Raw genomic sequence first — 16678 nt, 5'->3', positions numbered from 1 at the left:
CCAGGCGGCGACTCTGCCGACTCACCTTTGTGGTTGGGTGTTTTGCTTCAGTCAACTTGTAGAGAAGGAAACGGTGACTAAAATGATAAAAGAATTACGCAAAATGGGAATCGGGAAGGGTCTCATCGGATGCGCTTTTTGTATTTTTTTACGGCAGCGCTATCGGGCATTGTCTGCGATTTTCAGCCAATCTGCCAGTCCTTTTGCTCCGATTTAGGCATCGGGTGTTTAAAATTGAATTTTGAGTAAAGAAGAAAATTTTTACCTCTCTTAGTGGTCGAAAGTGGCTCCGACACAGCAGCGGCGGTGGTCGGCTTCCTTCCCGGCGACTGGGTCTTCTTCTCCGTCGAGAGAGTCTGGCGGCTAGGGTTAGGGTTTGGTGTGAAAATGGTTATTCATATTATTCTCCTTTTAATCTAGACCGTTCATCACATTTTATCTAGACCATCTGATCGCGATTAAATAGGAAGTGAATTTAGCACGTTTATCGCGATTTAATCTGCGTTGTCCAATCGCGTTTAAATAGAAAGTGGATCTAGACCGTTCATCACATTTAAATCTGACCGTTCGATCGCGTCTGGGGAGGGAACGATTCGGACCATCCGTACGCGCGGGAACAAATCTAAACCGTCAGCGTTCCTTGCCACGCGGCGCGCTCCGGTTTGTCGGATATTCTGACTGAGTGTCCTACGTGGCACAATTTTTTTAAATTACGTTTCGATCTCCAATTTTTAAATTTTCTTTCAAAAATAATTTTAGAACCTAAATTTTCACTCCATTTTTTACAAAATTATTTTCAATTTTATTCTCTATTTAATTTTCTTCATTTTTATATCAATTAATAATTTATAAAATTAAAAATTAAATTTTATACATTAAAATAAAAATTTTAAAAATTCAAAAATTATATATATAGAGTAATTTTAAATATTTTAAAATTAATTAAAGGTATTACAGATCAAGCTTTAAAATAACAGAAAATACTTTTTTGGTGTAGCAGTGAATGCAAATTTAGGAAGATCGGAAAGGAATTTGGAAGGGGAGAGGAGTTAAGTTTGGGCTCATGGCCCATTGTTGCCTTTGACCCTACCGAACAGATAATCTCTTAATCCTGTGGAGCTGGACCCACCACGTGTCATCTCCTTACAGGGTCCACATAGTCCTTGTGATTGGCCATCCACCCTTGATTTAGTTCATCAATCTGTTAAAGCCTAATCGACTAATTTAGGCCCTCCTTATATATATGTATACATATAATATATACCATATTTATCCCCACGAGTTAGTGAGAGAGTAATAGTATCAATCCTTCTGTCTCCCTTTTGTCTCTGCATACCTTTTCTTTTCCTTGTTCTTACTCTGTTTTCTCTTTCCATTTTTTTTCTTTTTCTTTGCGGTTCCTATCCGCTGTGCTTCGATGGCTACGATTCAAAAGCAAGAGCTTGAAGAGGACGAAGACAGGATAACCGTTGATCTCAGAATCAACGGCGGCGGAGATGCAGTAAGGAATAATATTCGCGCCAGACAAGACTCAACCACCAACTCCCCACCACTTGCACCAAAGGAAGAGCCGGACTTGGAGGATAGGTCGCCGTCGTCGAGAGGAATGATGCCGGTATCCGTACACGTTCCGGCGGCTATTCCTATGCCTTTAGCGTCGGCGCCACAGCATCCCCGGCCAAAGAGAGCATCGACGAAGGACCGGCACACGAAGGTCGAGGGTCGGGGCAGGAGGATCCGAATGCCCGCAACTTGCGCTGCTCGGATCTTCCAGTTGACTCGTGAACTCGGTCATAAGTCCGACGGGGAGACGATAAGATGGCTCCTTGAGCACGCCGAGCAAGCCATCATAGCCGCCACCGGAACCGGCACTGTTCCTGCTATCGCCATGTCGGTGAATGGGACTCTCAAAATCCCCACCACTACCAACGCCATCCCGGAACCAGGGGACCAACCCGCAAAGAAGAAGCGTAAACGACCCGCTAACAGTGAGTACGTGGATATAAACGACCCCGTTTCTATTTCCTCCGGTTTAGCTCCTATCACCGCTCCGGTTGCTGCTACGCAACAAGCACTGCCGCAAGGGTTGGTTCCTATGTGGGCCATACCATCAAACGCTGTCGTTCCAGGTGCGTTCTTCATGGTACCACCCATGGCCACCATTGCTGGACCTTCCAATCAGCCTCACATATTTACATTCCCTGCAACAGCTACGCCTCTTATCAACATTTCTGCCCGACCCATATCGTCTTTTGTTTCCGCCATGCAACATGGCGCTAACATAGCCGCCGGTCCTGTTCATGTTCAAAGTAATCCTATGACTTCGTCTTCTACAGTTTCCGGTTCAAAACCAGCCAAAAAGACGTCAGTTATGGCTCCTAGTTCAACTTCCGCCATGACAACTACAAGTACTAGTGGTACTGCGACCACTCGGATGCTAAGAGACTTTTCCTTGGAGATTTACGACAAGCAAGAGTTGCAGTTCATGACTCGGTCTTCGAAGCATTGACAAAATGATTGCTTCTGCTTCCGGGTGTTTCTCTGGCTTTCTGATTATGGCGTGAATTCTTTCTACACCCGCCATTACCGTGCGAGGTAGAAGCTGGAAATGAGAAATCTGAAACCTCCCCGTATGTGGGGAGAAGGAAGGAGCACGTGGTCACGTGAGGGGAGATTTAAAGGTGCGCACGTGTAAAGAGGGGTAGGATTAGGCGGAGGTGGGGTCCACTGAGTGGTGGGTCAACACTCAACGCTCAACAAGAAAGAAAGGCATAGAAGGGGTGGAGTTAGTAGTGGTGCACCTTGAACCGTTGAAAAGATTATTGTTTTTGGGCTCTAAGGCTCGCCCTTAAAAATCGTGGGTCCACCTCATGTGATGTGGGGCGCGGGCCCCAAGAGGGGGGGAAGAAAGATGTGGGCCCCGATCGTTTTGGCATTGTTTCCAAGGCGGCCGCTTGGTGGTCCCCACCGTTGGTTCGGTGGTCCGATCGAGAAGAGTGGGCAAGAACTTTAGGCTGGAGTTAGGAACACGTGTCAAGCGGTGAGGTGTTAATGGTGGGCGCCCTGGTTTTTTGTCTGACGCGTGGGCGTCTTTTATCCGAGAAACGTGATGGTAATGAAGTTGTTGTTGATGATGAAGACGATGATGGCAGCATCAGATGCGCTTGATCTTTTTACTTAGCTTATAATCTCTGAGCAAATAATGTAAAACGAACCGTTTAGCATGATAATTTCCGTTAACCGACCTGCAATAGTTTTTATTTTTTATTTTTTATTTTTATTTTTATTTTTTACAAAATAATAATTGTTCTAAGCTCACTTTTTTGTTTCTAATAAATTATTAAATTATAATCTGAAATTGGATATTTCTTTCCATTAAAATTGAATTTCTGATAATTTTGGGTTATTTAAAATATATAATTTTTTTATTTTTAATAAAAATTAAAACTAATTAATTCATACTTTTAAACATTTTTAATTTTTTTTTTCTTGTTTTAAAAATTATACTTTCAACGGCTCCATCCAATATGATCCATATATTTTAAGCTTTTTCTTTCTCAATTTAATGTCTATTACAAAATCAATAAAGTATCAATTAATTGATAAAAACAAAAAAAAAATTAAATGCACCTATCAGTGTGATTCACAATTCAGTTTTTGCCAACAAATTCTTTTAGATCAAAAACCAAATTATTGGAGGAATCCAATTTAATATTTTAACTTTCATCAAGTTTTTTTTTTTTTAAAATAAAATTTAGTCGAATTTAAAAAATTAAACTGTGTAGTTGCGTCATTTTAAAAAAAATAAAATTTAGTTAAATTTTAAATTTTAAATTATATAGTTGCGTCTTACTTTATATGATGATTATGTTAGTGATAATGACATTTTTAGGATCAATTTATATAGATAATTAATATACGTAGAATTACATTTTACTTTATATAATTATTATGATAGTAACAATAATAATATTAATTTTTAATATTTTTAAAATTAATTTATAAAAATATTTTATATATATATAATTACGCCTTAATTCTAAAGGCTTGTAACGACGGTTGTTTTAAAATGATATCCATACATTTAAAGAAGAACATAAATTTTTTAGACCCAAATTTGTGAGCCCAAGAGTACAAACCACAACATGAAGGATCTCTAACTTATACATTTTACCTAAAGTTAGATTTTACTTTTTAATGGGTGAATAAATATTAACGTGTAATGGCAACTCTATCACTTGCCTTTCAACATAAGATATTCATGAGATTTGGAATAAATAATAACATTTAATTATATATTGTTTATTAAATATTAAAAATTAATTAACATGTAGGCAAGAGTCGCCAAAATTACCATTCGTATTATTTAAAATTGTTAATAATAAAATATTTCATTTGAAATTACATTAAAAAATTAATAACCAATCAATTACCAGGAAGTATTTAATAAACAATAATTGGCGGGGCAGTCTCGACAGATGAAATTAAAAAAAAAATTAAAAAAAAAAATAAATAAACGGATGTAGGTGTGGCACAACGACCAACGTTAGACTTTTTACATGTTGTGGTACACGTGACATTCATAATCCGACCAATCATGGCCGCACATTCATCATCCAACGGCCGAGCTGATCACACGTGATCAGATCCGTAAAAAAACAATTGAAAAAAAAGTCAATGAGGAGTTGAATTCAATTGAGTGATAGCATGTGAGGGAGTGTAGAGGAGTATAACCCTCCTGTTCTGGGCAACCGAAAAGTAGTGAGACAGTCTGGATTTACAGGAGAGGTGGTCCATGTGTAGGGTTTTCACTGGACAGATCATTTGTCATGCGCTTACGGAATTCTTTTTTATTTTTCTCCGCCTTCATTTTTTATTCTCACGGGCTGCCACGTCACCAACCAACATTGATCTTAACGCGTGTCAAACACCCACCCACCCACCATTTGGTGTCAAACTAATTTTTCTCCATCCTCATCATCATATTTTCTAGTCAGTTAAAAATTTTATTTGCATATCATAAATTATTTACTAATCAATAAAAATATTCCACGTAATAAATAATTTTTATAACAATAAATACTGTTTTTTTTTTTTTTAATAAAAAAAAATTATACTCGAATATTCTTTTATGTTTCGAGCCCGTGTCACTCTCGTTGATTGCGCGTGGTCTGTTAAACATGTGGGACCCGGACCACAATAGCGAAAGTCTGGGCCCCATTAATTTAAAAGTTGCAAGATCAATTGACGTGTCAGATTGATCTAGACCGTCAATTTCAATATATATATATATATATATATATTTTAATCGTGGGCACCATTTCCAGAGCACTTGTAGTGGGGCCCTCGTTTTATTGGGCCAGGCCCATATGGAAGTTTGATGGAGAGTGGGGTCCACATTAGTAGGACCGGGCCCGCACCACCGAGTCTCATGGCGCATGTGCTCAGTGATGTAAAGACTTTTTATCTTTTTATCCTTATTAAAAAATTAAAAATAATTGAAATGGGAATTGATGTTCACCACTTTAATTTCTTTTTTATTTTGTTTGGTTATTTTTAATTGTCCGTACAATTTACAGTAGAAAGTGGTTACATAATTTATATAATTGTTTCTAAGCTTGTGGTCCAATTATATTAAAGAAATACTATAAGATATATTTATATAATTGATGTATGATAATTTTATTTTATTTTAAAAAATTAAAAATAATAAATTTAATAAAATTAAATTTAATTTAATCATTACAATTCAATTGAAATATATATTTTTTTTAAATCTCAATCTTATCATAACTTTTGAATCATGCAAGTTGAGAAATACCATTTTTGTCTTAATTTTTTTAAATAATAATAATAATAATAATAATAATTTTTTAAAAACTTTTTTATTTTGAATATTCTTTTATCATGTATAAAGTTGTTGAGCCAAGTTATGAATTTTGCACGAGTTGTTAGTATTGAATAAATAATGCAGAAGGTCCAAATGATAAAATTTAAATTTAAATATTAGGTACGATTGATATAAGTAAAAGTTAATAAAACTGTTTATAATATGTTTATTTGATAGATTTTTTTATTTAAAATTTTATTATTAAAAAATAAAAATTTAAGTAAACACTAAAAATATAATAATTTTAATTAAAAGGAGAAATTAATAAAAATAAATAAATCATATAGTTTTAAAATAAACATATGTTACTAATTCGTTATTAGTTATTTAAATAATAATTTAAAAAAAAACCCTTTATATTAAATATTTTAAATTATTACAAATATTAATTTTTTTTTATTATTAACTAGCAAATTATAAAACGTGTGTTCGCTAGAAGGAGGGCTTGAACCTCCGACCTTGTGGTTAACAGCCACACGCTCTAACCAACTGAGCTATTCCAGCACGTCTGTTGTGTTACAATCTGTTATTTAAATGGCACGTCCCCGGTCTCAATCATTATAACCCATGATGAATTTTATCTCACAAACATATTTATTATTAATTTTGCAACACAATCAACTAAATATATAATGCCGAGAAAACACTATATATAAACAAAAATTATACTATTTTTCATATTAGAGATGTTTTTATTAAAAATTATTTACATAACATTTTTATTAATATAGAGCTTAAATATTAATCTTGTCAAATCAATTCTTAATTTTTAAAATATATGTTTTTAGTAGTTATAATGAAGTGCTCAATATCATAATTTTAATCATATCTTTAAAATATTATTTAATAAAAAAACTATTGTCGTTCTAATTTATATAAGTATTTTTAATGTAAATTCTTATTATTGTCAGACTTATTATTATTATTAATAACCTGTAATTTATCATCTTTATTTTATACTATAATTATTAATTGTTGTTATTATTATTATTATTTTTATCATTATTATTGTTATAATTAGTGATATAATTTTTTTTTTCATAAAATGATATATATATATACGTGTGTGTGCACATTTTTGTCCTATCCTATCTGCACTTAATCATTTAAAAACACATGTTGAAATTCTTATACATTAAGACATTACCTTATACCATTTAACTGCGAGATGTTAAATATAACGTAAAATATAGTTTGAAGCGCATCTAATCATTGTAAATAAATCATTTAGCTTGTGGTGGGCTCAGCATGTATAAGTAAAATATTGGATATTGGTTTAATATTTTAAGCTTTTAGGTCCATTACCTTTGCAGGTTTGTACAATATTCTAAACGCTGAAAATGTTTACATATTTTGTTTTCCTTTGGTTTTTATATTTTATAGTAATTTATAGATTTAGTTTTGAAAATATAAGTAAAGATTAAACAAATTAAAATTAATCAATAACCTATAATTGTAAAAGAGAAGAAAAAATTGATTTTATTCGCCCAAGTAAAAAATGTATTGTGTATAAATTGTCTGTTCTATTCTCATTAGTCATTATTATCCTGCACAAACGCCACAATATGTAAGTTACTTCGAGTTTCATGTACAAAGCTGCAATAGACCCCCAGCAGAGCTATACATTATGGAGGGTTTCTTCTAACATGTGCAGAGTGCTCTTTCAAAAACCATATATAGTCTTGGGATGAAATGAATGAGAGTTCAAACTAGATGGTGAGATTTTCTTGGATGGCAAGGAATGATCCAACAATGTTTCCTCCGACATCAGGGAAAGTTTCGAACTTGGGAAGAGGTCTCACCTTGCCCTTTCTATCAACTTCAACTGGGTAGTTCATGAGGTGACCTCTCATCTCCGTTACTTCTTCAGCTGCAAACTGTTTCCAGTTCATGTCCCCAATCGATCTAACCTTTCTTACACATTCAAGACTCTCTGGTTGTGTAAAGCAGTCTTCAATACCTCCAGTATGCTCCGCCCATAGTGACATCCTATAGCCATGGATCTGCATAACAACATTTTTACAAATTCAACAGCAAGTCAGAAACACCGCATGTAGAAGTGGGCGGCATTTGCCATTGCTAGAACTTAAGAATTTACAGAGACAGCTTTCAATCCGGTACCCTCATCCATCATTTGGTAAGGCCTACTCCACTGACTTAACTATTATTTTGTTGACTATGATTTTATGAGAAAATTTACAGTGCCCTGAAGTGACTTTCAAGCATTCCATAGTCATTCACTGATTTTGTAATAACCATTTAATTTGTATACTTAATACTTTAAAATGTTCAAAAAATTTATTGGAGGCAAAATCCCTCAGAGACAACATAACGTAAGATCCTGCTTCCAGAGTCAAATTGCTATTTAGTACTATGGAGTGTCTAGTTTTGCATTCAAGTCTTATTTTTTCCTTTTCACTTAATTATTAGACTAATCTTAATATGTAAAAGCTTCAACTTAATTTTCATATTCAAATTACTCCCATTCTCACCTTAAATTTCTTATGCATAGAAGTAAACTGAACAAAAAACATTAAGTTTCTGTTCTACTTATTACGATTGATCTAGCAATTAGTTTTGACGGTGAAAGAGAATTGAACAAACAACACAAATGCTTTTCACCAGGGTCTTATCTAATAATGGTTACCTGCCCATTTGGACTTGATTGTTTTCTTGCCCAGGTATGATAAGGCTGGTAGGCTCCCATTGCAATCTCAGTATCTCTTGTGCCCTCCATTGAACGCTGATTGATGTTTGCCGAGCCCAATATTACATATTCATCATCAACTATCATGCCCTTCGAATGAACATAAATCATAAACCGCCTGCTCTTCCTACTAAGCATCTGAACACATGAAGACACAGAGAGTATGTAAATATCTTAGCAAGAAAATATCAGAAACTAAGTACCATCAGAAAAATTTCAAACTGTCACGTAAATCCACAAATTTGACCATAGTGAAAAAAAGAAAAAAAAAACAGTTTGTGAGGAAATAATGACTTCAGCAATGACTTCCCCTTCTTAAAAATATCAGGAGGCCTAAATCTTTTCACAAGAAAAAAGTGAATCAAACAATAGCCTTCAACTATGAACCAGTAACAAGAAGATAAGTGGTAATTGGGATAATGGATCGATACCTGAGGAGTATTAGGGCCACTAGGACTACCACTTGCTGAATTATCAAAATTATCCATGGCCTCTCGATTGCCAAGACAGAAGAAGTTTAAATAGTCTTGTGGTGAGAATGCATCCTCAAGCCCAGCCTCCACTAAAGCTTTGTAAACTGTCTCGTACATCATTTGCATGGTTTTGTGCTACAAGATCAATGATAATTTCAGGTTAACTGAGTGCATAATACTGTAAGACTTCAGCATTTGATTAAGTGATTCAGGTGCAAGTTGGCTTAAGATAGGAAAAGAAAGAGTTACTAAGCTAACTGATTACTGGCAGACTAAAGTTGCACTTTATCTAAATTTGCATCAGTTGATATGAAATATTAGCAGGTAACGCCAATTGTTAGTTCATTCAAAATGTTCTTGAAAACCCGAAATAGAGAGACAAAGCACCATCACAAAGAACAGTTTCAACCTTACTACTACAAGAGAAAACCTTAACAAATCTTATGCTAAACCAAAACTTCAGTTGCTATTTGATGCAATGAAGGAAAGACTTCAGGAAAAAAAAAATCGAGCAGAAAATTTCTACATTACGCTCCAACCTACTGACAAGATAAATTTTTGATAATTCAAAAGCGGAGAAGTTAAAAAATGTCAGAAAGAGCAGAAAGAGCTTCTAGAAACTGATCTACTCCTTGCATTGTTGTTGTAAACCACATGACTGATTGCTGTACTGCCATTTCTAGATACACATTATCTAGAAATGGTGATTTTAATTCTCTTAGCAGTTTCCTCTCCTGAGCCTTAGTTCACAAGATTTAACATCAAGAAAGTCTACATCTCCAACTAAGATTTACATGTAAAAGAAAAATATTTTCCTTTTTATCAAAAAATTTTTTTCAAGCATTTCTTGGAAGCTCACCTGCCAAAACAAAATCCTTTGAGTAGCAGCACCAGTTGGAACACCTTCTGGCCACATTGGAACAACAATATATGCAGCAAATCTTTCATTAGCTCTGATTTTATCAGCTATCTTCAGAGCAATTTCCATTGGAATTAAATTATTAGCACCTGCAGAATTTGTATTCTTATAACCAGCATACAGCAAAGATGGCAATTAATGATGGAATAGACAACTGTAAAAATTAGCTGCATTGTCTCCGGTCATTGTATGCATAAAGGAATTGGATAAGCCTTGTACTCTGTTAATATGTGAATATCAGGAAGTAGTTAACTATCTAATGATATCAACATAATCAATAACAATCATTCGCGGTACCCAGCTCCTTCTTTTGTAGAGATTGAAAACTAAGCAGGCTACAAGCTATATCCTCCAGTAATGCACAACAGTATAAATGTGACTGGTAGGCAAATCCTTTCCTATTTATATTTTAAAATGTTACATAAAACGCTCTCGCTAATCACCTGTGTTCCCAACACGAGTCTTACTCTTTGCAACATCAAAACCTAAAGTTACATGTAGCTATTTACTCAGAAGGTAAATAAGTTATGAAGTTGACCTTTTTTCTTTGTCAAAGAAGTTTGACAGTGATTAAGATCTGCTTAGGTGCATAATTACGTATACCTTTAATGTTCCTTTTTTTTTCAAAAAAAATTACGTATATATGTAATGGTAATGAATTTCTACTGTATGGTTAAAGTTCATAGTCGAATAGACATAGGATGTTTTACCAAAAACCAAATTTAAGTGTCAAATTAGTACACATGAATTTATGATTGACTTCTAATACAGCAGAGCTGTTGAAACAAAAATTTTTCCCTCACATCTCCTAGAAGCATATTCAAGTTTTAAATTTTTCCCCCCTCATTTTTTTTCGAACTTTTCTCTGTTTATTCAATTCTAACATATGGAAGTGGGCACACATCCAACACACAGTAGCCAATCTAGTCGAAAAATCAGCTCGGCTGAATAGCAGAAACATATGCACTCATGTTAACTAGAATGTTTTGTGGTACAGCATTAATGGCAGAATAAGTAAATGCTAAGATGCAAAAGTATATAAAGCTAGATATGAACATATCATGGTTTATGAAATTGATATCCTCATGTTAAAATAGAAGTTTCTTACCTAAGTCCTTATGTGCACTCCAATTGAATGACGACCCAATAAAATACTGGTTCTCTATATAAATGAAGTGCTGGGCAGCACGAATGGCCTTCACATATGCTGTATGTATGCTCATGTCAATGAGAACGTTTTTACCACATACTAGATTCTGCCATAAAAAGGTTGCCAATCAATTTCTGAATGTACAATAATATACTGATGAGGAACATTAAATTTCTCTTACCTTGCTTGTGGCTTCTTTTGGATCCTTAGGAAAGCCATGAACAGAACTTGAATCAATTGAGCGGAAAATCTTTATTTGGAAAACAAAGAAAGAAAACAATATAAGATAATATAAGACAGAACTTAACCCCGATAATAATTTAGAAACCAAAAAAAAGTTAATCCATTGGAAAGCATATAATAGGGAATTGTAATGCCACGAGCGATGCCACGAGCGAGGCCTAAGAGAAGAAATTACCTGAACATGCCAAGCCTCAGGATCATTCTCATTAATTGATGGAGCATCAGAAACTCCTAAAATATCTGGAATTCTTTCTATCCTCAGCAAAGCATCATCATATGACATTTTGAGCTTTTTGATTCCATGGGGCTTTGAAGCCTTTAACCAGCGCTCCTCAAAGTTGGTAAGAACATCATAAGCAGCCGGACCATCAATTTTGCAGTGCAAGTCATGCCATGGTTCTCTTGGACAGCCAGCAACATTACCCTGTTCAAGCATCACACAGATAGACAATAAGTAGAGAAGAAAATGGCCTCGTTTTTCAGAACAAACAGCTACCTTCTAGGTCTTCCTTGCCATGTAACTGCAATTCTCTTACATTGGAAAAAAAAACAGAAAAAAAAACTTTCAATTCTACCAAAGATTTTCAGTTTATTAATTCTAAAATATTTGAGAAGCATGACCATATTTCTGAAAGTAATTCTAAGTTCCGATGTATAAATTCAAGCAATCTTTCTTCTCCAAATATTCAGTAACATCAAGAGATTAGTATAATGCCTACATGATTTTTAATGTGAATCCAGTATATTGCTTTTGAAGAATATTATCCACCTTATTAATCACAGAATAATTGCACACAGAACAAATCTACAATGTTGCTTTCTCCCCTTTCATTATTTTGACATTGTCATCTAAATTTTCATATATAACAGAAGAATATCTGCAGAAAAGGTTACTTTTGCAGTAACCCGAAGTACATTAAAATAGCTCCTCAAGATTAATAGAAGCCAGGCAGCATGGAAAATTTTTTATAGTTGAAAACTTTCCATGGTTTCATGGATCATCTTCAAATCTCTAACCAAATTTGCACAAAATATGACTCCATAAATTTTGATTCTATCGGGAATCACCTTAATTTTCTGTTGTGTTATCAATGAGATGTCAAGTGGTTCTCACGATGGTATTGAGTAGTTATTGAAGATTGCCCAAAGAGGAAGAAAGGTTATAAAGACTCACCGTATATGTAGGATTGTGATAATCATCCTTATGGATAGTTTCTAGTGTCCTGAATAGAGGATGATGTGGAGTATCATATCGTCCGTCACATAAATCAAGCCCACCAACAAAAGCTATAATTTTTCTTCTATTATTCCCAGCATCAGCATCCACTATCACTGTCTTCTGATGGTGAGTATAAATTGTTCCAACTTCCTGATAATTAGGAGTCAGAGCCAAATTCCCAGATCAACAACTATACCCGAAAATGAAGTCAACGTGTCATGCCCGAAATCTATTCAAACAGCAATATCAACTAACATCTAGGATGACAAGTACTCAAGTGTGGGGAGTGCATGTGTTTACATGGCACATATATGACAGATGTGTGTATTTACAAGTACTCAAGTGTGTCAAAACTCGAGCATAGAAAAGATGAACCAGGAGGATGAAATAATAAAGAAAATTATTACCCTTTGCTTCACCCAACTATGTCGTTTTCCAGCCATTCGGGGACAGAGTAGCACTTGAACTGACGAGTGCTTGAAAAACCGACGTGTCTCCTCATCGTGGGTTTGCATTATTCCATCCTGTTTGAGTGAAAATATTTACTTGAAAATTTTGTCTGAAAAGCTTTCTATTTATGCTAATTGTTGAAAACATTATCGGAAGCATAGGTTTCAAAGTTAAAATATCAGGATCACAAATAAACTCGAGGAGATTAAATCTGAGCCCAAAATAATACAACACATGCAGATAATTGGCAGAGTGGAGTGTACCACTCTTTAAGAAAAATAGATATACTGCATGTTACACATTTAATTTGGAGGTGCTAGACAATGAAAATCCAGGTTGGTATTTAATCAATATGGATGCTGGCATGTCTGGTGTAAGCCTTTAGCCTTTATTATAATAGAGAATTTTTCAATCAATATGCAATATTTCCTGTGCTAGAGAATTTAGAGAACAGTTTCATGTCTTTGGCTCTAAATGGAAACTAATCATACTGTGATTGCTTTCCATTCAAGAGTTATCATACATAGCCCTTGAAAAAAGAAGTCTAGGATTATAATTTATATGACGATAATAATGATGACAAAAATGGTTTTTAACTTATACATTATAATTTGCTCCTAAGAAATTTATCAATTATATCCACAACTTATTGATTGAAGTCCTTGCCTCAACTAATATGCTTATATTTATACATATGTACATATATATATGAGCAATGATAATGCAAGATATGTCACTCACTGTTTTGTATCCCAAGATGCTCCTTGATGTAGGATCATCCCAAACAAGAAGCAGGACTCTTACTCCTTCCTGGGACTTTGACCTTAGAAGTTCCCCTAGTGTGCATTTTGATGCAGGACCATCCCGAATCAGCCTAACTCTGTGCCACACTGACCACCCTGTGATGTAAACTAATCGTTGGGCTTGACGTATTGCATCAAATATGTCATGCCAACATTTTCCATGCACATAAGTTATTCCTCTATCCAGTTTCAAATTTGGAAGGCTTCCATCAGGAACATGTGCATCTTGATAAAGTGTCACACTTCCGCCTTTTCGAAGAGGAAAATATGTGCCGGGAACCCCTTCAAAAACAGGACCTACCCCTACTCCATAATTATAGATGCTCAGATTCTTCATAGGGGTGTACTGGATTGACAATCGCAAGGTAGCTCCTGGTTTACAAGGTTTTCCACTGCTGTTCAGAATTGGGTATATTCCTTCAACTTTGGCCCCAAAATATATCTGTTCAACTGGAATTGCTACAACTCCAATTAACTGTGAACCTACAACATCACTGTCTTTAACAACAAAGTGCACCTCAGCAGCATAATGTGCAACAGGAACATAGAAATGTTGCATCCAAACAGGGTTTTCACTATTGCTAATAACATAGGTCCTCCCAACTACTGCACCCGCTACTGCAATTGAAACATAAGGGTCGCTTGTAATCTTCGTGCTCATATGTCCTTCGATTTTGTTGCTCACGTTCCCTGGTAATCTCCCAAACATATCCCCCAAAGTCTTATGGAACATGTCCATGTTGGGAAGATTTTTTGCATCACATATCCAAATATCTAAATTCCCATGTAATAGCAAAACCTTCAAAGAGCCTTTCTGAAATGGCACGATTTGCATATTGGAACCCTGTGATGATCCAGAAAAAGAGCTGGAATGCGAGTAAGTAGGACGTGAAGATGAATCAAATCGACTCAAATGAGGGACCTCTGCATTATTTGGAAATGAGTTATTAGGATATCCATAGAAATCGCCATGCCCATGCCCCAAACTTGAACTCTGATGACTCAGAGGTGTGGGTGCTACCGAAGGTGCTGGGGGTGATGCAGGGGCACTTGGATGATTATCAGATATGTGCACATTGCTCAAAAGTTCATCAATAGGTGGATAAGCAGTACCACCAGGGCGGTCATGATTTGTTTCTGAAGAACCCATACTGTCCTGCATATGATGATTGGACGAGCTATTGGCTTGAGGAGGCACTTGAGAACTGCTTTCAGGTGGTGGATATTGGCCGGCTTGTTGATAAGGATAATTAGATGAGCCATATTGGAAACTACCTTGGTGCTGAAGAGCTGGCTGAGGAGCATGAGGGACTGAAGCAGCTGGATACGGATATGCATAGGGACGAGGGCCTGAATGAGTCAGAGATTGTTGGTTATAGTCCAAAGAACCTGAATGACTTGGTGCATGGTGGTGATAATCTATGGGACCTGAATGACTTTGTGAATGGTAGTGATAATCCAAGGGACCAGAATGGTAGGTTGTAGAAGAAGGTGGTTGTGGATGGTGGTGATAGTCCAAAGGACCAGAATGTGATGTTTGGTATGGAGGACTTTGATAGTCTAAGGGACCTGAAGAAGGTGGTGGTGGACGGTGGTGATAGTCAAAGGAACCTGAATGGGACAACGAAGGCTGCGGTGGCGGAGGTGTATAGGAAGGTTGCGGGTATGGGTAATGATGAGGAGAACCATAGGGATACTGATGGGAAGAAGGTGGATATGGATCTGAAGGGGGAGGTGGGTACCCTTGATATGGAGGTGTCGGACAAGGATATGCATATTGGTTCTGGTAGGGATACGAAGGTGAAGAACCATAATTCTCCATTCAATATCAAACACTTACAGGAAACCAATTCGTCTATCGCCAAAACAGGGTTTATATGCGAGTAATCAGATCACAACCCAAATATCTAAACAGCAACTGATTCAAAACTCAGAAGTCGATATAGAGCAATAAATAGAGAACGAAAAAAGAAGAGAGATCAAAATTCTGAGAAAGAATGATAAGATGATAACCTCTGAGATTCGAAAGACAAGGGAAATTTGAAATTATACCCTTGGTCTCCAACTCGCAGCGGATTCTCAGCGCTTCAGAGAAAGAAAATGATAAATGTAGTTAGCTTGTGCGGATCGAAGAGGCAGAAACGAAGTTACCTTGTGAATTGAAGAAAGAAACTACGGCATTAAGAAATACGTAGTTCTTTGGAAACTTGAAAGAAGAAGAAAGTTGCAGGGAGAAAAAGTTAGGAGAGGGAATTTATAGATTACTATTTAAATTATTAGAAAATTAAGAAAAACCAAATTATTAGTAAATTGACAGGGGAAGGAAATTTTTCTGGTGTTGACAAAGTGTACAAGGGGGGAAACCTGAGACCGGCAATTCTAGGTTTCAGAAAAGGCCCGCTTTTGCTTCCGACACAGTACGGGAAGCCAAAGTATAGCCGATTGCCGGTTACCGTTACATCACCCGCCAGACGCGTATATTATTAACGCATTGGTTGTGTATAATTTCATGTTTTTTAGGAAAATAATTTTATTGTTACATTACAGGTAGGAAATGGATTTATCAAAATGATGTAATTCTTTTCTTAGACGTAATTATATACATATAATAATTATTATTATAATGTATCAAACAGTTAAATTCAAAATAATTTTAAGTAAAAGTCAAAGAAGAGGAAATGATCAAACCTTTGAACACATAAATTTTCACATCATTTTTGTTTTTGGTCCATCATTACAAAATCCTCATATTTTCATTTACCTTTAATTATTAAACTAGTATGATATTTTAACAATTATTATTATTATTATTTTAAAAAAAAAA

At 35.4% G+C, this 16678-nt stretch overlaps 2 protein-coding genes and 1 non-coding gene across 3 annotated transcripts; 1 reads left to right on the top strand and 2 right to left on the bottom strand.

Moving 5' to 3' along the window:
- Positions 1 to 1281: 1281 nt before the first annotated feature.
- Positions 1282 to 3358, top strand: TCP9 (TCP family transcription factor). The gene has a single exon (XM_022048597.2). The coding sequence runs from the start codon at positions 1418 to 1420 to the stop codon at positions 2507 to 2509; it is 1092 nt and encodes a 363-aa protein (XP_021904289.2). The 5' UTR covers positions 1282 to 1417; the 3' UTR covers positions 2510 to 3358.
- Positions 3359 to 6320: 2962 nt separating this feature from the next.
- On the bottom strand, positions 6321 to 6394 carry TRNAN-GUU (transfer RNA asparagine (anticodon GUU)). The gene has a single exon. It is a non-coding gene; the product is annotated as a tRNA-Asn (tRNA).
- A 999-nt stretch (positions 6395 to 7393) lies between these two features.
- Positions 7394 to 16293, bottom strand: LOC110819564 (phospholipase D beta 2-like). Its single transcript, XM_088219538.1, has 10 exons — positions 13793 to 16293; positions 13009 to 13125; positions 12557 to 12751; positions 11558 to 11806; positions 11321 to 11389; positions 11098 to 11245; positions 9930 to 10078; positions 9029 to 9205; positions 8538 to 8735; positions 7394 to 7893 (listed from the first exon to the last, which is right to left on the bottom strand). Exons 1-10 carry the CDS (start codon positions 15674 to 15676, stop codon positions 7600 to 7602), a joined length of 3480 nt encoding a protein of 1159 aa, XP_088075664.1. The 5' UTR covers positions 15677 to 16293; the 3' UTR covers positions 7394 to 7599.
- Positions 16294 to 16678: the final 385 nt, after the last annotated feature.

Source organism: Carica papaya, chromosome 5 (genome assembly GCF_054855325.1).
Source record: "Carica papaya isolate Zhongbai chromosome 5, ASM5485532v1, whole genome shotgun sequence".
Classification (NCBI taxonomy): domain Eukaryota; kingdom Viridiplantae; phylum Streptophyta; class Magnoliopsida; order Brassicales; family Caricaceae; genus Carica; species Carica papaya.
This window is presented reverse-complemented; position numbering and strand designations above follow the sequence as displayed.

What these genes read in the sequence shown, in the direction of transcription:
- LOC110819564 (XM_088219538.1), bottom strand. Translation starts at nt 15,676, where the DNA reads ATGGAGAATTATGGTTCTTCACCTTCGTATCCCTACCAGAACCAATAT. An exon ending in CTGAGGCTTGGCATGTTCAG is followed by an intron (nt 11,390 to 11,557) that starts GTAATTTCTTCT and finishes TTCCAAATAAAG; the next exon opens with ATTTTCCGCTCAATTGATTC. An exon ending in GAGTGCACATAAGGACTTAG is followed by an intron (nt 10,079 to 11,097) that starts GTAAGAAACTTC and finishes CAAATTCTGCAG; the next exon opens with GTGCTAATAATTTAATTCCA.
- TCP9 (XM_022048597.2), top strand. Translation starts at nt 1,418, where the DNA reads ATGGCTACGATTCAAAAGCAAGAGCTTGAAGAGGACGAAGACAGGATA.